General features: G+C 40.6%; 1 protein-coding gene across 1 annotated transcript in view; it reads right to left on the bottom strand.

Moving 5' to 3' along the window:
• ATP10A (ATPase phospholipid transporting 10A (putative)) overlaps positions 1 to 17,014 on the bottom strand; it is an 89,006-nt gene that overhangs the window by 29,558 nt on the left and 42,434 nt on the right. The window contains exons 3-9 of the mRNA XM_069970847.1: positions 12,632 to 12,717; positions 9,861 to 9,967; positions 8,519 to 8,650; positions 5,040 to 5,170; positions 3,059 to 3,311; positions 940 to 1,157; positions 620 to 814 (exon numbers count right to left, since the gene is read on the bottom strand). Coding sequence (XP_069826948.1) covers positions 620 to 814; positions 940 to 1,157; positions 3,059 to 3,311; positions 5,040 to 5,170; positions 8,519 to 8,650; positions 9,861 to 9,967; positions 12,632 to 12,717 — 1,122 coding nt within the window. The remainder of the gene's footprint in view (positions 1 to 619; positions 815 to 939; positions 1,158 to 3,058; positions 3,312 to 5,039; positions 5,171 to 8,518; positions 8,651 to 9,860; positions 9,968 to 12,631; positions 12,718 to 17,014) is intronic.

Below are 17,014 nucleotides of genomic sequence, written 5' to 3'. Positions count from 1 at the left end.
AAAGTTTTCCCAATAATAAAAGATTTGACTTAAACAAAAAAAAGAGAAATAGAATACAGATAAGGAAAAGCATATTCATTAAAGTAGGAAAGGTCTGTTAATAAGTAAATTACAATGACAATGGGATACTACACATTCTTAAACAACCGCATCTCAGGCAGCAATGGGAACAGGACCCAACTTGGCATCCATTCCAGATCACTACATAGGGGAAGGTGGACAGTGTAATTTGAAAAGGTATGAAGGCATGCCCTAGATTTCTCAGACATCACCTGCACACAGAAGGCTTAGGAATAAGGGGCATGTTAAAAATGTGAACCTTTTCCTACTGCTACCTATTGAAACTACAAAGAGTACAAGTAAAAGGAGACTTTTTTTTTTTTAACTAACCTTTTCCTTATTTTACTCGCCTTACCGAATAGTACAATAGCTCTCCTGTCTGCAATCTTACAAATCAAATGAAAGCAAATATGAGCAATTGTCTGTGCCCCCACTCTTAAAGAAAGTACTTAACTATAAAAGAATTGAAAACAAAAGTGCTTTGTGTAGCCAAATACTATGAAGGTGTAAGGACACTGTGGAGTCATGTAGTCACCTATTCAAATAATTTATTCATTACCTTTTGCCTTGGTTGATTTGGCGCAGTTACAACAACTGTATTGCAAATAGTCAAGGCAACAAAAAAGTCAAATATGTCCTTCAGTTCTGCTGACAATTGAGAGAAGACATCTTCTTGGTTTCTCAGTACTTTTAAGGCTTTTGTACAGTCGTTGACTTTTTCTAGTAGCTTCGGGTCAGGGGTAATATCCTTCTCCTAAAAGTTCCATGAAAAATACATAAAGCCATTGTATAAGGTTGTTTTCATTTAAAAAAGACAAAAACTAGAAGTGACAGCAAACAAAAACATTGATATAGAAATTCTCATCAAAAGCTACTAACCATGGGGCTACTGAATGCAGTGTGCTTGGAGAGGATGCTCGCTTTCATAGCTTCAGCTCTGCTGCCCGTACGTCGGTGCGTCTTGGTACTTTGACTTCTATGGATAACTTTAGCACTGTGATGGCTGCCGCTGCTGTCTCGACGTGGAAGTGTCCCCGATTTTAGTACATTGTCCTCCTCTTCAGAATCTACTTCCTGATAGGCTGCTAAACGCTTTGCTGTGAAAAGGAATTGAAATGATCTAAAGGTCATAAAATGTGTGGCAGTAAAGTCATGTCTGCAGTGAATGATTCCTAGCCCATTGGTAATACATTTTCATTTAAAAGTTAAAGGGGTTGGCCTCTTTATAGTTAAATTGTTCAGCGTACAGCATTAGTAAGTGTACTCACACTATATACTGACAGCAGCTCCCTGTGTACCTCATAGAACTAAAATCAGACTCCTCTCCTCCAGGCTGTGCTGCCCTGCTCTGTGGTGAGTCTGTCCATAAGATGTTTGAAATGGAGGAGCATGTGACAATGCCCCGCCCCCCAGTGTCCACCACTGAGCCTGTATATGCCTATGGAGAACACTGGAGACGGGCAGGGTCACATGCTCCTCCATGTCGGCCATCTTATGGACAGACTCACCACAAAGCAGGGCAGCACAGGCTGGAGGAGGGGAGTCTGTTTTTAGCCCTATGAGGTACACCGGGAGCTGCTGTCAGTAAGTGCTGTGAATACACTTACTTATACTACACACTAAACAATTTTACTATAAAGTGACCTGACACCTTTAAAGAGAACGTTAAGACATAAAAAGAAAATTTGAGAAACATAGCTTTCTGTCATTTTCCATTGTCTAGTGCTGTCACTAACATACAGAACAAGCCTACACACTTTATATTGCTTTTACGCTCTAAATAGATCTACAATAAATATGTATAAACTAGACAGGAATAGAGATTATCCAAGTTTACTCTGTCTTTTTGGCCTATAAAGAGCAGTCTGATGGCAGACTTCCCTGGGTAGAGGGTAACAAATGTCACATCAAAATTACATTAAATGAAACCTATCATTTTATTTGGGAATTAAAAGCTGCTGACAGATGGGTGATAAAGTCATGCACTTCTCACTGCAGAAATATTTATCGATGCAGCAGCAGGGTCTAATACTAATGCTTATAGCAAGCTCTTCTATACCCTGGCAGCCAGAAAAAAAAAAAGTAAAACAGATGCCCATCTCACTAGGCGCTGGAGTGTATATGAGAGAGCTAACAGCTGAAACATTAGATTCACAGATGGCTTTGTTTTGTAGATATCAGGGCTGCTCAGGTAGCAAAATATGCATTTGTCCCACAAACCGCATCCCTGAAGGAAGGGAGGAAAATGAAAGCATTGGTCATTTAGGGCTGCCTAAGGCTTTTCTACCGTAATTAAGTGCTCCATTTATACCAAGGATTTACTACTACAACTACTATAAAAAAATTACCTGGATGCAGTAGTAACTAAAATAATGAATGCAGCACTATGTTGTTGCTTTACGGTCTATAGAAGAGCTTTTAGCTTTTTTAGCTCTGTTTCCAAAACAGTAATATGGAAAATTAGACAAGTATAAGAAAAGGAGTAGTTTTTCTATGCAGGTAAGGTTAAAAGCTTGTGTTAAGATAAATCTAGAGAAACACAAACTTAATGCAAGAAACAGAACATCTGCAGAGAAAGTAATCAGATAGTAAGGAATTACAAATGTAAATCACAATGTAAATTCAAAAACATTTTGCTTTGATTTTGTGTATAAATTTTCAGTCTAAATAGTAAATCCCCACCACCACCACCACCACCACATAGGTTATGTGGATAATCAATCACTGGGCACCCAACTGATCACCATCAGTAACAGGGTGCCCATGTATGCGGGCTCCGGCTTACCACACACATCTGATGTGAGGAGCTTGAATGGATCAGTAATCCAGCACTGCTCCATGAAACAGCCAAGAGGAAATTTTACAAAGCTGTACACACAAGCAACTTTATTTTTTATTTTTTAAGATTGGCCTGTGAGATTCCAGTTTGGATGAATTCTCTCCTAGTATTCCTAGTGTTTGCAATCAGTGGTGCACACATACAGTATACAGGACTCACCATTAGCATCATGGGAATACTCTATTCCCGAGACAGTGCATCGTCTGAATACCATTTTATTCTCAGTTAGAGTTCCAGTTTTGTCCGAGAAGATATACTGTATCTGACCCAAATCTTCAGTGATGTTTAATGCTCGACATTGAAGACGAGAGTCTGTCTCTTCATCATATAAGTCTTTATCTTGATGAATAAAATACACTTGGCAGATTTTAACAATTTCAATGGAAACGTAAAGAGAAACTGGAATGAGAACCTGTTAAAAAATAATATAAGTAAATAAAGAGGCAATGCGGTTACTTTTCTGACAAAATAGTGTCATCTAGCAGTCAACACTGAAATTGAGCTGCAATAATTTTGCATATATTTTATTTAACCCACATACAAAAAAGCCATTTTCCCAACGTTGTTGTTCCAGGCAGCATTAACATTTTGTATCACTCAGTATTCCCAACCTGGCCCTCTCTTTTTTGTGTTACGCTGTTCACTGTGCAGGAACAATAGTTATATATCTGAATAGTTTGGACAATTCCACATACTATATTTTATTTTAAATTATATAATGGGAAAGGGGGAAGATAAGAATTAAACTTTTATATTTTTTTTTTTTGGGGGGGGGGGGGGAACCGACACCTTTGTAGTATGTTTAAAAACATTGATTATATGTTTTGTGTTACACTTTTTCAGTTCCACTAGGATTGCATAGCATTGATCAGTGAGATCAGCATTCTGCTAGTAGTCTGCCTGATGAAGAATCTAAATTTAGATCTTCAATTCAACAGGACGGAAGGTAAGTATTAGACCTCAGTCTGTCAGGGAGAGTGATTGGAAACCCCGCAGTCACACTTGTACAGCTAGGTATTGCTCCTGTCCCTGGCACCCTTAAATGCTGTGATTGCTATAGAGCATGGTGATTAAGGGGTTAACGGCAGACAGCAGTGCAATCAATGCTGCATGTCATTAGAGCTGCTGCTGATACTTTACTATGTACAGTGCTACTCACGCATTATATATACACGCAGCATTGAAAGTTGGAACGTACAGCATATGGTTAGGTTCACACTATGCATGAAACTGGCCGTTTTGTGACAAGGGCGTGTCACAGAACGGCAGGTGTCAGTGAAGTTCATCCCGGCCGGTACTGCATTTCTTTTTGAGTGGCATGCGGGCGCATTTGGGTGTCCCCGCATGCCAATTACCCATAACATGTAAGTGAACTTTACATTGTCTGGTCTGTCAGTCTTGTGCGGCCACTATTCAATGAATGACATGTCAGTTTTCGATGGGGCCGCAAGGAATCCTGGCCGGAGTATATACAGAGTATATACTCTCTGGCCGGGATTCCAGAGTATACTCTCCGGCCGGGATTCCATAGTAATTAAAGCAACCTACAATTTCATTAAATGAATGTTGAATGAAATTATACGTTGTATAGCTCTATGGCTGACATGAAGGGGTTTAAAAGTTTAGAGCCTGAGTGCATTAGTTTCTTTTCATATTTTGGCCAGCAAAAAGACTAGATTTTATGTATTTAGATAAATTTCTATTTCTTCCAAAATGTGCTCTATACTGCTCGCACGGTATTAACTATTCTGCAACAACATGTGTGGTGCAGGTGGATACAGCCTACTTCTATCTTGTCAAGGGGTGAAATTCTCAACTTGGCATATGCTAATGGACTAACATCCTGCTAATTGTACTACCACCTGCTATGAGACAGCCATTAGCAGTGTGTCTGTCTAATCAATGATGGCAGATGCCATGCTACAGCCAGTAGACTGACAGGAAACTTTGGATATGACCGGTATGTAATACATGATGACCTTTTAGCTAAGTGCAAGAGTAAAAAAAAGTAAAGGAAAAAAAGTGCATAAAATTCGTCAAAGATTAACAGCAAAAAACAAAAAAACAAAAACACAATCTGTGAGCAAAAAGCTTTTCTTTTAGTCTAGCGCACTATGGATGGTAAAAGGTGAATAGTTACCTGTAAAACAATGATCATGGTAAAAAATAAATATACTGCAGAAAGTAGCGGCTTCACATAGTTCCCATCACTACCAAGGACATCAAACACTGGTCTCTTGTCTCCATACTGCCATACCCAGAGTGCATGACCTAAGGGGGGAGAACAAATAGTGTTATTGTTATAACATGCAAATGTTATATACTGTTGTTTGTTTTGGAAAGGTATGGCAAAAAAAAAAAAAAAAAATCATCAATTTTAGATAGTTGTAGAACCTAATGGTGCGTTTACACAGATTTATCTGACAGATTTTTTTAAGCCAAAAGCCAGAAATAGATTTTACAAGAGGAGAAATCTCAGTCTTTCCTTTATGACCTGTTCTCTGTTAATAGTCTGTTCCTGGCTTTGGCTTTAAAGATCTGTCAGATAAATCTCTCTGCGTAAATGCACCATTACAAATGTACATTAGCTTATTAAGTTAGGATTTAAGCTATAGATTTACCTTGGCTTATGCCACCCATGTTACACCTACTCTTTGCCCGGTCCTTGGTATATAATGGAACAGGTAATTAGACAGAATTACCTTACTGAAAGCTCATTTAAAAGAAGTAGTAGATTGTGAGTTGAAAGAACTGTGAGAGACTTAAAGGGGAGTGAGGCGCTAAACAATTATTCACATTTATTCACATACCTGCCTCTAGCCGACCCCCGTCCGCCATCTTGTGCCATGACGTAATCTTTGCACGGCCAGATGAACCGCTCCGACCGTCCCTAGTGCCGGCCGCCCTCTGACGCGTCATCAGCTGCTCAGCCGCGATTGGCTGAGCACAGTTATGCTCAGCCAATCGCGACTGAGCAACTGATGACTCGGCAGAGGGCGGCTGGCACTAGGGACGGTCGGATCGGTTTGGCAGTCAATCCGATGACGACATGGCACAAGATGGCGTACGGGGGTCGGCTAGAGGTAGGTATGTATAGAACACTACACTTCCGGGTCTGGTGTGGGTGGGGGGGGGGGGGGGGGAAACACTGGGAAGGGGGCCATTCACTAACATAACATACGTTACAAAGTTGTATAACTTTGTAATGTGTGTTATTTAGTGAATAATTGTTTAGCGCCGCACTACCCCTTTAAAAGGGAATCAGTCACTGTTTTTCCCTACTAAAACAATCTAGGATTTATCCTGAATTGCTGCACTATTCCACAGTAACCACATTTGTAACTAGAGAAAAGCAAATCACTTCATTTCTATCTGCATTCCGCTCATCCTGCTGTAGGCTTTGAAGTGTGCTCCGCTCCGTGCTGCTCCACACTAAAGCTGGGAAAAGATGGATCCAGTCCTGGGAAACTTCTCCCAGTTTCCCAGAATTGGATCCATCTTTTTCCAGCACCCGGGGAAGAGCGGCAGGGAGCGGAGCAGCCCGCAGCCTGGTGAGCAGAATCGCAATAGGAATGAAAAGTTTTGCTTAATTTCTACTGTACATTCACTCAGCTTTAGTTGTTACCCAGGATGCAAATGGGGCAGTCCCCAAGTGTAACCAACAACTCTCTATTAAGGCCCTTTTACATGGGCCGATTGGGAAAGAGCGTTCCTAGATACGCTCATTTAGTTGATAATCGGCCTATGTGAAAGATGAGCCGATGTGGGGGGAACTCCCGCTCATCGTCTGATCACATCTTTTGACCATGAATAAAATGCATCATTATCACCTGCACATTCTCTGCTTAACAGGAGACGTGCGGGCGATGAGCGGGAATTGCAATTCATTGTTAATTAACCTAGAAAAGACAATGCAAGCAAATCCTATTCTCGCTGATTGTCGCTCATTGTGTGTCCTTGCACAGCCCTATACTGGGCCGCGTAAAAAGACTCTTGGCATTTAGAAATAGACCTGTTCTTTAGGACCAGCAGAGCACCCCAACGACTTAGTTCATGGCTCCCAACCAAAATTACAGCCATTCAGTTAGCCATATCATAGTCAGTCAGTGGTAACTAGTGACAGGTTCTCTTTAGTTATAAACATAAAAAAGTGAAATATTGTACTCTAATCATAAAGGCAGGTTAAAAGGTATAAAAACCAACAAAATAATGTGATGTGATACCTGAATGGCGAAACATGTCAGGACAAGGTGTAAAAACCAAAGCTGCACTAATTATTTGAGCTATAAAATACTTGCACAGACATGGTCAGGACCATGAGTAATGCCAGGCAACATATGTACACGACAATAATAGCTCACAAGAGCTTGTTGTTCAGAACAGTGATACAGAGATAGTTATTCTTAGATAAATAACTTAAGATTGTATCGCCCAGAACAAACTCTTAAGATATTTTAATAAATAGGAAGATTTTTCTGAATTCATATACATTGCATTTTCCTAGAAGTTACATTAATATTTTCATTTCAAAATCTATGAGTCATGGTTGAGTCAATACCTCTATGAATGGCAGCTTGTGTTTCCAAAGTCATATATGCATTGAAGCATGGCAAGCGACACAACATGACTAATACAGAAATGTAGATCTGGTGCAACAATAATAACAAAAACAATCAAAGAAATTCCTATAGGAGACGTGTCTTGCTTACAAAGAACTCAGTAGTAAACAGTGATAAATAAACCACAGTTTGATTGCTCTATCAAAGGGTGACGCCATGTTCAAGTGTTTTCTTCACAAGGAATTTGATTTGGAACGTGCATGAACACTGCATGAAACCATTCCGTTGTTTTCTACAGGAATCTGTATTGTAGTTAAAATGTAATCTAAAGCTAATCTGAACTCTGGATTTGGAGGGGGGGGGGCACACAGGGGTTTTCCTCTCATGTTGAATCTGTGCCAGGTAACCTGGAAGCAGATTAGCCCTGCTGTTAATTCCTGTCCAAAAACTTGGCATAGATATTGGGAATGCACTGCGGATGGTAAAATCTGCTGTGTGAGCATGGCTGCATATTCTCATTAATGGTGATGAGTGTCAAATTTTACCAAAATGTGTCACAGATGGCCATTATAACAAAATGTATTGGATATCCTGACAAATTCTACATTCAGTAACTTTGATCAATCATTTGTTGAATATTCTTATTCCAGTAATACTAAGAAAATATATCACACAGCGTTGTATATCTGTATTCTGTATGTTACAAACTACACCGTGTTTCTGTCCGCATGTGATGCGTCCTCAGAAAAACCTACATGACAAATGCATAGTGCAATTCCAAAAGTTTAGCACTGTATCTGTCTCTTGTTATGGAAGTCCAATTCACTTAAACAGGACTGAGCCGCAGAAAGCTGCAATACCAAAGCCCCTTCAAACTGTGTAGAGCTGTCTCTGGTAAAAGATGAAGAGGACACTGTACATGCTGCTGTTGTTCACCAACCAAAACACAGCAAATACATAAAATAATCAAATAAAAAGTGAAGACAGACTATGATGACCATAAAAAAGCAGCTGCATGGAAAGCAATTAAAAAAAGTACTCTGTGAAGAGCAATTCTTACCAATGGCTGAAAGTAGGCACATAACTAGGAGTATAAGAACACACCAGAACACATCTGTATTCATCTGTCTTTCAAGCTTACTACGTTTATAGCGAGGTCCGTTGTTGTTTAACAATGCTTTAGTCTCATGGCCTACACAAAGGGGGAAAAGAAAACATAACACACAATCAAAATGTGTATAATTATATTATATTATATTATATTATATATATATATATATATATATATATATATATATATATATTTTTTTTTTTTTTTTTTTTTAAAGCATAACAAAAGTAATATTAAAAGTATTTTATCTCGGGTCTCAATATTTAACAGATGTGCATTTTAAAAAAGGGTTTTCCAGGCTTTAAAACCGGACAGGGGACAGGAATAGTAAGAGGAAAACAAACAATGTATACTCAGCGCCCAGATCCTCTCAGTCCAGCCCCACCACTGTTTGTTAGAGACGTGCAATGGTGACATCACTGTATACTGTGAAGAGTCAGTGGCCATGTGCACTTTTGGTGGCACTTACTGAAGTCATGTGGAAACCTCCACCAAAACAGTGGCAGCCTGGACTGTTTGGAAGGAGAAGAATAAGTAGCCCCACCAATCCATGCTCCCTGACAAAAATATGTTAGACCAGGAAAACCCCTCTAACTAGCGGCAAATGGAAAAGAAAAAACAGTCATATTTTTATGACCACCAGCTTATATCCAGAGTAACTACCATGTGCAGTACACACAGCAGCTGGAGAAATCATCAGATAAGTCAACCCTTCGCCAATGAGCTGGAGTCCAATTCCAAAACTACTGTGAGAATTGCAGGCTTTTCTGCCGATGCAACATAAGTACAATGACCATCAGTCTTAAGACCCCAATAAATAGAAGAGCTAGCTAAACTTTTTATTTAGACACATCTGGCAGCCCCCTGGTTTATTCTGGCGGTGAGCTGCTCCACTATAGCATGTGTGTCCACCCTCAGGCACCTAGATACTACTCACCCCATATGACACATGGTGCTCAGCATTTTTCCCGTTGCTCATTTGCAATGGGGCCCATTTGTCCACCTGTGATGCACTTTCACCACAACAGCATGCAAACAGCTAACAAACTAACTTTCAAATACACTGCCAACCTTTGCCCGAAAGGCCACATCCCCCTAATAGCAACTCTGATAAAAATCGCCCTATTTACCCATGACAGCAAAATCTTACATATCCAAAAAGGCAGGTCACAAAACACATGATTTTGTGAGCTACACACTGCCGACACCGCCAAGTAGAAAAAGGTCCTAATATTTGTTGACCGTGTACATGAATGAAGGAATGAATAGAATAAAAGGATAAAATAAGTACCTGCATAGACCACTATTCCAGAAACAACTTCTGTATTTCTAAGAGTACACCCACGTAACAGGATATTCTCCTTGTAAAGACCAGATTTCTTTGCATTTTTATGGACACTGCAAAAAAAAAAAAAAAAAAAAAGTCAGTTTATGTTAAAACTGTACAGCACAAAGTACAAGAAATCCTATACATTGCCTATACACTTTATACTTTAGAAGGCAAAACATGTTGCTTCCAGACTCTCAGAAATAAGGGTCTGACGTGAGGTCGCTTCACTAAACCAGTCTAGCAGTGGTTAGACAGTTATTGAAACTGTATGGACACCTTAAAGAGGACCTATCACCCCCGTGCCGGGGTGACAGGCTCCCGACCCCCCGTTTCAGCCCCCTATACTCACCTGATCCCACCGGGTCCCGCTTTTGGATCCGGTCGGGTCACGGAGATATCAGCTCCCGAAGCCCGGCGCGCGCGCTGACAGGAGAGTCTGACGCTCATAGAGAATGAATGGGGAGTCCGATGCTCCGTCATTCTCTATGGGCATCAGACTCTCCTGTGAGTGCACGCGCCGGGCTTCGGGAGCTGATTTCTCCGTGACCCGACTGGATCCAAAAGCGGGACCCGGCGGGATCAGGTGAGTATAGGGGGCTGTAACGGGGGGTCAGGAGCCTGTCACCCCGGCACGGGGGGGGGGGGGGGGTGACAGGTCTCCTTTAACATGGTACTACTAGAGATAAGGGAAATGAGTATTAATGCACTACCAAAAAGGTAATGATTAGTGCATTATTAATACTATTCAAATTATGGAAATAGTAGAACAAGATGGGCGCAGAATGATATGGCCGAGCTATGTAGCTGCAGACATCAGTATACACATTCAGTTTTAGATTCGAGAACTGTAAAGTATTGGTGACAGATTAGTTCCATTAAGGATTGCCCCAAGTAAACATTACAATATACTGTAATAAATAAAAACACATGGCAAGATTGTCATCTTCACTGTTTCACACTGTATAAATCCACCCCCCTTTAAACATAGTTGTGAAATTCCCAGAGACTATTTGTGAGAACAACTGAATATTCCTCTGCTTTATGAAAGCATACTACTAGTCCTTCTATAAGGATGTTTATCAAGCATTAGCTGATGAAACGTTCACAATTTAAGCCTTCTAAATGCACAATAACTACACATAAGCTGCCATTCAGATGGTATTAATTAATTTGTTATGGGTCGTGTTTTTTACACTTCTAATCCCTATTGAAACAACCATCCAAAGTTCAATCTTGATTTTATGCATATCCAAAAACACTTTTCCCAGAACTAGTATTGCTATACTTGTGGATGGTGGGTGTAAATACAAACATATCACACACCCCACCCCATGCAGTTGCTTTAGAGGAGATATTTCTCAGGACAATCTGTACAACATCTGGACCCAGTACATGAAACATATGATGTCTCTTGGACTGGGTGGGGCACATTATTAGGAACCTATCCCTTCTCCAGTAAGCCAGATAAGACCCATTGTCTGTGCCCAAACAGAAGTCGAGAGATCATCCAGCTGACAGAATTCACATGTGCACCTTCAAAGGGAGGGAACTAAACATAAGAGCATTATGACTAGCTCTAGTAAGAGTGAGGAAACTCTATAGAAAATCTGCCTAATTTGGTTGACCTTGATCAATTTTTACAGGTAATATATGGTTGACTTTCTCTTACTTTCCTAGAAATCATAGCCAAAATATTTTTTTAATAATTTGAAACACCGCTTTTTCTAATATTTCCTGCATGGCTACAACAATCAGTTGTTCCTTAAGGTCCTTTAACACCTTAAGGCGAGTTTACGGGGCTCTCCCTAACAACCACTGACAGATTATGTCAGTGGTAATAAAGATTGTGCATTGTGGAAAATAACCACCCAACCCCCTTGTTCAGGGAGAGATAAATAGCAGTCAGAGAACCCTGGCTGACTCTTACATCCCCCCCCCCCCCCCCCCAATAAAGAAACACTTGGCCGTGCCAAATGTTCCTGTGGATGGGCAGGATGGGTGGCTGGCTGGAGAAATAACTGGTGGCTTAACAATCAGTCAGTCATCAGATATTGAAGGTGTATGGCCACTTTTAGGGTGACTCACACATTGTAGTTGAAAGCAGTACAAAACCCCATGTAAAATAAGTGTGTCACCTGTAAAAAAAAACAAAAAAAAACAAACAGCAAAAAACATGCAAACAACTGTGGAAATCTGCGAAAAAGCAAACAGAGTAAAAATACTTATACACTACCACAGACAGTCTGATGGCATTTCGGGGTATATGACTTTTCAAAATATTTAAAGAATACTGCGTAAAAATGTGCTATCAAAACATCTGATTATTGCAGAGCAACTGGATGTCACTAAAACAAATAAAGGGAATGTGGTGCTCCTCTCACTATTAGTGGTTACCAACATTGAAACCAACTGGCAGCTATCAATCTCATGCATCCAAACATGAATTTTGGAATACACCCTAATGCCAAGACTTCCATAATGTACGGCGCTTTTTGCAGCAGCTCTCAACTCTAATAAAAGGGAGAAAGGCCAGAGCAGGGGACCACCCACCATGGAGTCCATATGCCTGGATTACAAAAGCTTGGATACCAAAGAAAATTTTTTTACAACACATGCAGTGTCCGGCAAGAACATTTTTTTTAAATATTTTGAAGGGAGAAAAAAAAAAAAAAGAAATATATTAAGCGTGTTATAGATGGAAAATTTTACACATTATTAAAAAGAATACTCACATGTAACCACGAAATCTGCTTAAATCATTATTTGGTTTCTCACATTCAATAACACTGTTAAACTTCATAGGATCAAACTCAGATTCCTGAAACAAAAAGGAAAATATATACACATTGCAGTGACACAGGAAAATATGTGGCTAATAAAATCCTGTAATAGTAAGCAGCAAGGATCATAAACTTGTAGGAAAAAATACTTGTTTCCTTCTAACAATATTTTATTTTTGAGCTATTGTATATTCTGATGCCTGTGCTTCTTTATTTAAATGCTATGTAAACAGGAGGACCTGGAATAGAGACTGCCTGCAGGAAATGCCACTTTTGTTCTAGTCTTCTCAAAATTGCTTAAAAAGTACCATAATCATCTAAAAATATAGCAAACTCATGTACCATGTGTAGCACGTTCTCATTCTAGACACATGCATTTACTTTTCCCAAAGCTTGTACTTCAAGTAATTGGGACACGGCTGTTATACCTAGTAGTGAAAAGTGCGGTGTGTGAGAGAACAAGCATATGTAAAGAATACGGAGGGAGCTGATTGGCAAGGAGAGTTGGAGCCCACTGATCATTTATTTTCGGTGAGGCAGCTACCTGGTGCCAGCATAAGGGCTCGTTCCCACTGAGCAAAAGCAGCTGAATTTCTGCGCTGAATCAGCGCTGAAATTTCAGCCGTTAAAATAGGTGCAGAGCTCATTTCCATTGTGTTGAATGGAAATTCTGCTCTGCAGTTCACACAGTGGAATTTCCGCACTGAACTAATCCGCTTTCCGCCAGAAGAATGAACATGTTCATTCTTCCGCTAGCGGAAGCCTATACAAATCAATGGGGCTCTGATTTTCTGTTTCAGCGCGGATTCAGCGCGGATTCAGCGCGGAATACAAGCGTAATACAAGCGGAAATTACTCGCTGAATCAGCGCGGAAATGGGGAAAAGGGGGGGGAGGAGGATTCTAGTATATGTTCTGGTATAGTCTAGTTTACTCACCAAATACTCGCTGAATTTCAGTGCTGAATGCATGCGGATTCAGCGCGGATTCCTCGAGTATTCCGCGCTGAATTTGTCAAGAGCTGATTACGAGCTGAACACTTTCCTAGCAGAATACGCAGGGATTCTGCTTACATTCTGCTTATATTCTGCTCGGAATTCAGCGTCAGTTGATTTCAGGCGGAAATATTTCCTTGCTTAATCCGCTCCTTTTGCTCTGTGTGAACGTAGCCTAAGGGTACATTCCCACATACAGGAACTGCTGCAGATTTGATTTTTGGTTTTTTTTTTTTTTTTTTGCGGTTACAAATAAACAAAAAAAATGGACTTAGAGACAAAGCCTCGGCTGCAGTTTTTAAGTAAGTGAGACACTTAGGGGCTGAATATATAGCAGTGTATTTCATATAGAAAACAGGCAAAAAAAATGGAGTATATTGCAAAAGATGTAGTATACCACCTCCCTCCTGCTGAGGTGCATATTTAAGGAAGACTGTATAGTGCTTAGAAGTTTTATAGGTATCCCAGATAATTATAGCCCTCATCGCTTTGAACGTAGTCTCCTTTAGATGGCAGTCCATAAGGACATGATGGACCAGACTTTGAAAAACAGTTTAAAGTTGTGGATGCAGTGGGCCCATTTATGTTTATATTAACAGAAGCAAAGCGAGAGGGTGGGTTTTACTCCTCCAAAAACAGGAGAGCCTCAAAGGGAACCTGTCACCCTCCTATACCCACCTGATCCCGCCGGGTCACGGAGATATCAGCCGCTGCAGCCCGGCGCGCGCGCTGAGAGAGGAGTCCAACGCTCATATAGAATGATGGAGAGTCCAGCGCTCCGTCATTCTCTATGAGCGTTGGACTCCTCTCTCAGCGCGCGCGCCGGGCTGCAGTGGCTGAGATCTCAGTGACCCGACCAGATCCAGAAGCGGGACCCGGCGGGATCAGGTGAGTATAGGGGGCTGTAGTGGGGGGTCGGGAGCCTGTCACCCCGGCACAGGGGGTGACAGGCTACTGTATGTTCACACAATGTACGAACAACGGCTGTCAACAATGGCCGTTGTTGCACTGAAAATTGCATTGATTTTAATGTACAACGTACGGAAGTAAAATCGACAGGTCAATTATTTCCAGGGCCGTACCAAACAACGGCCGTTGTTCAATACACTGTGTAAACGGTCGTTGTTTGCATTGACTTCAATGCAACACATTTTTCTATGACAAGAACGGCCGTTGTTTTAATTGCAAACAACGACCGTTCTTGTTCTAAAAAATACATTGTGTGACTATAGCCTAAGGGAGAAGTCCTGTGTGAATTCAAAAACGTCAGGCAGGGGGTACAGGAACCACCGGCTGTCATTTTCAGCTGGAATTCTGGTATGTCACATACTCTGCTCTTCCAGCAGCAATGTTACAACCCAGGTGAGCGATTGCCTGCCCAGTCACTGAGGACATGGAGATCTATCCCCCCCCCCCCCGCCAACATGACTAGAACTGGTATACAATGCCCAAGCGAAGAGAGGGGCAGCAGGTCACCACCCTATTCAATCTCTGTGGGACTTAATGACATTGCTAAGCGCTGACCTTGCCGATGTTTGGAGGCTCCCTAGAGAGAATGGAACAGTGCCCAAGAACATTAACTAATGCTCCAATCCCCTAAGCGACGTATCACCTATGATCGGAGGGGGTCCCAAAGGTCAGAGCCCCACAGCTAGTTATCACCTATCTTGTGAAATTCAGAACGGATGATAGAACTTTATACTAATCCAGTAATTCACTCGTAGCCATAACTTCTATGCATACAGTACAAATAATGTTATTTTATGCAAAATAAGGCAGATAGGAACTTTTTAGTTAAAATCTGTACAGTACCTAATGTTTAACACATTTGTGTTACATTTTTAAAGGCATAACTACAGAAAACCTAGAAGCTATATTATGCCTGCTGATGTTAGAAAAGTCACAGAGTTTCCACATTTTCGGAGTTTCTCCGATTCCCCAAGTAACTGCTCATTCTACTAACATGCTGATACGGCTTGTAGTACAAGAAACCTGTGCCCTGGGATTTACTCAGAAAAGACTTTCCCATGGAAGCAAGTAATGCTAAACATTTGTGCCAAGCAGTGGTGTCACTACTAGTCACAGTGTTTTGCCCTGGAACTTCAACATTTTAACATTAACATTGTTAATCCAGATTTAACTCTTATTATTTGATCATAACACCAAAGACTGTTTATAAATCCTACAAGTTATGTTAATACATTCATTTTTTGTTTTATTCCCACTTCATGTTGATCATTTTAGGTGTGTTCTATATAATGCTTACCTGTCTAATGGCATTTTTGTAATAAGAAGGGCGATCGCTTCAGTCACTTGGCTACATGGGGTTGATAAAACGTGCCTGGTGAAAAGCTACCTACTTTCACAGTTACTGAATATTGGTTACACTGATGGGTGAGAATATTAAAGAGGAAATATGCTGCAGATAATGGTTTTACTGGCCACACAGGAGATCCAAGCAGCCGACCAGCAGGGGTTTTCTTGCTTGTCGGCTGATCGCTGTGCAGTCATCAGGTGCCTATACATTCCTATAAATGCTTGTTAGCAATAATTGGCCTGTGTAATGCTAAGTTTACACAAGGCGATTATTGGCCCGATCATACGATTAACGATTTTGAAGTAACGATTTTTTTTATAACGATCAGCGTTTAGATGGAACGATATATATCGTACAGAAAATTCGTTTTGCGATCGTTTAAGCCTCTCTCACACATAGGTAAAATCAGTGAACGACTGTTTACATGGAACGATCAGCGAATTTTTTGCGAACGACAATTTAAGAACATGTTAAAAGATCAAAATGAACGATTTATTGATCGTCGTTCGCCGCGTTTACACGTACGATTATCGTTCGAATTCGATCGTTATCGCGAAAATTCGCCCGATAATCGTTCTGTGTAAACGTAGCATAAGGGTCCATCCACACAGAAAGATTATCTGACAGATTATCTGCCAAAGATTTGAAGCCAAAGCCAGAAACAGACTATAAACAGATCAGGTCATAAAGGAAAGACAGATTTCTCCTCTTTTCAAATTCATTCCTGGCTTTGGCTTCAATAAGCTGTCAGATAAATCTCTCTGTGTAAACTCATATTTAGTAAAGTTCTTGCCTTCACCACATTGGTAATACCACAAGTGCTGTAATGTGCCCACACATTATAATTACCCCCTTATTGGTGCTGCTATAGCAGCACTATATCCAGCAATTATTTGTCTTATACATTTTTAAAGCAAAATTCCTGCTACGCAAGTAGTCATTTAGCAGACTCTTTCTATGCTGCATGTGTGTTCCAAGACACTAAACCTCCCAACTCTCATTTTAAAATATGCGTGCCAGGCCT

This window comes from Dendropsophus ebraccatus, chromosome 5, assembly GCF_027789765.1.
Source record: "Dendropsophus ebraccatus isolate aDenEbr1 chromosome 5, aDenEbr1.pat, whole genome shotgun sequence".
In the NCBI taxonomy this organism is placed as follows: domain Eukaryota; kingdom Metazoa; phylum Chordata; class Amphibia; order Anura; family Hylidae; genus Dendropsophus; species Dendropsophus ebraccatus.
This window is presented reverse-complemented; position numbering and strand designations above follow the sequence as displayed.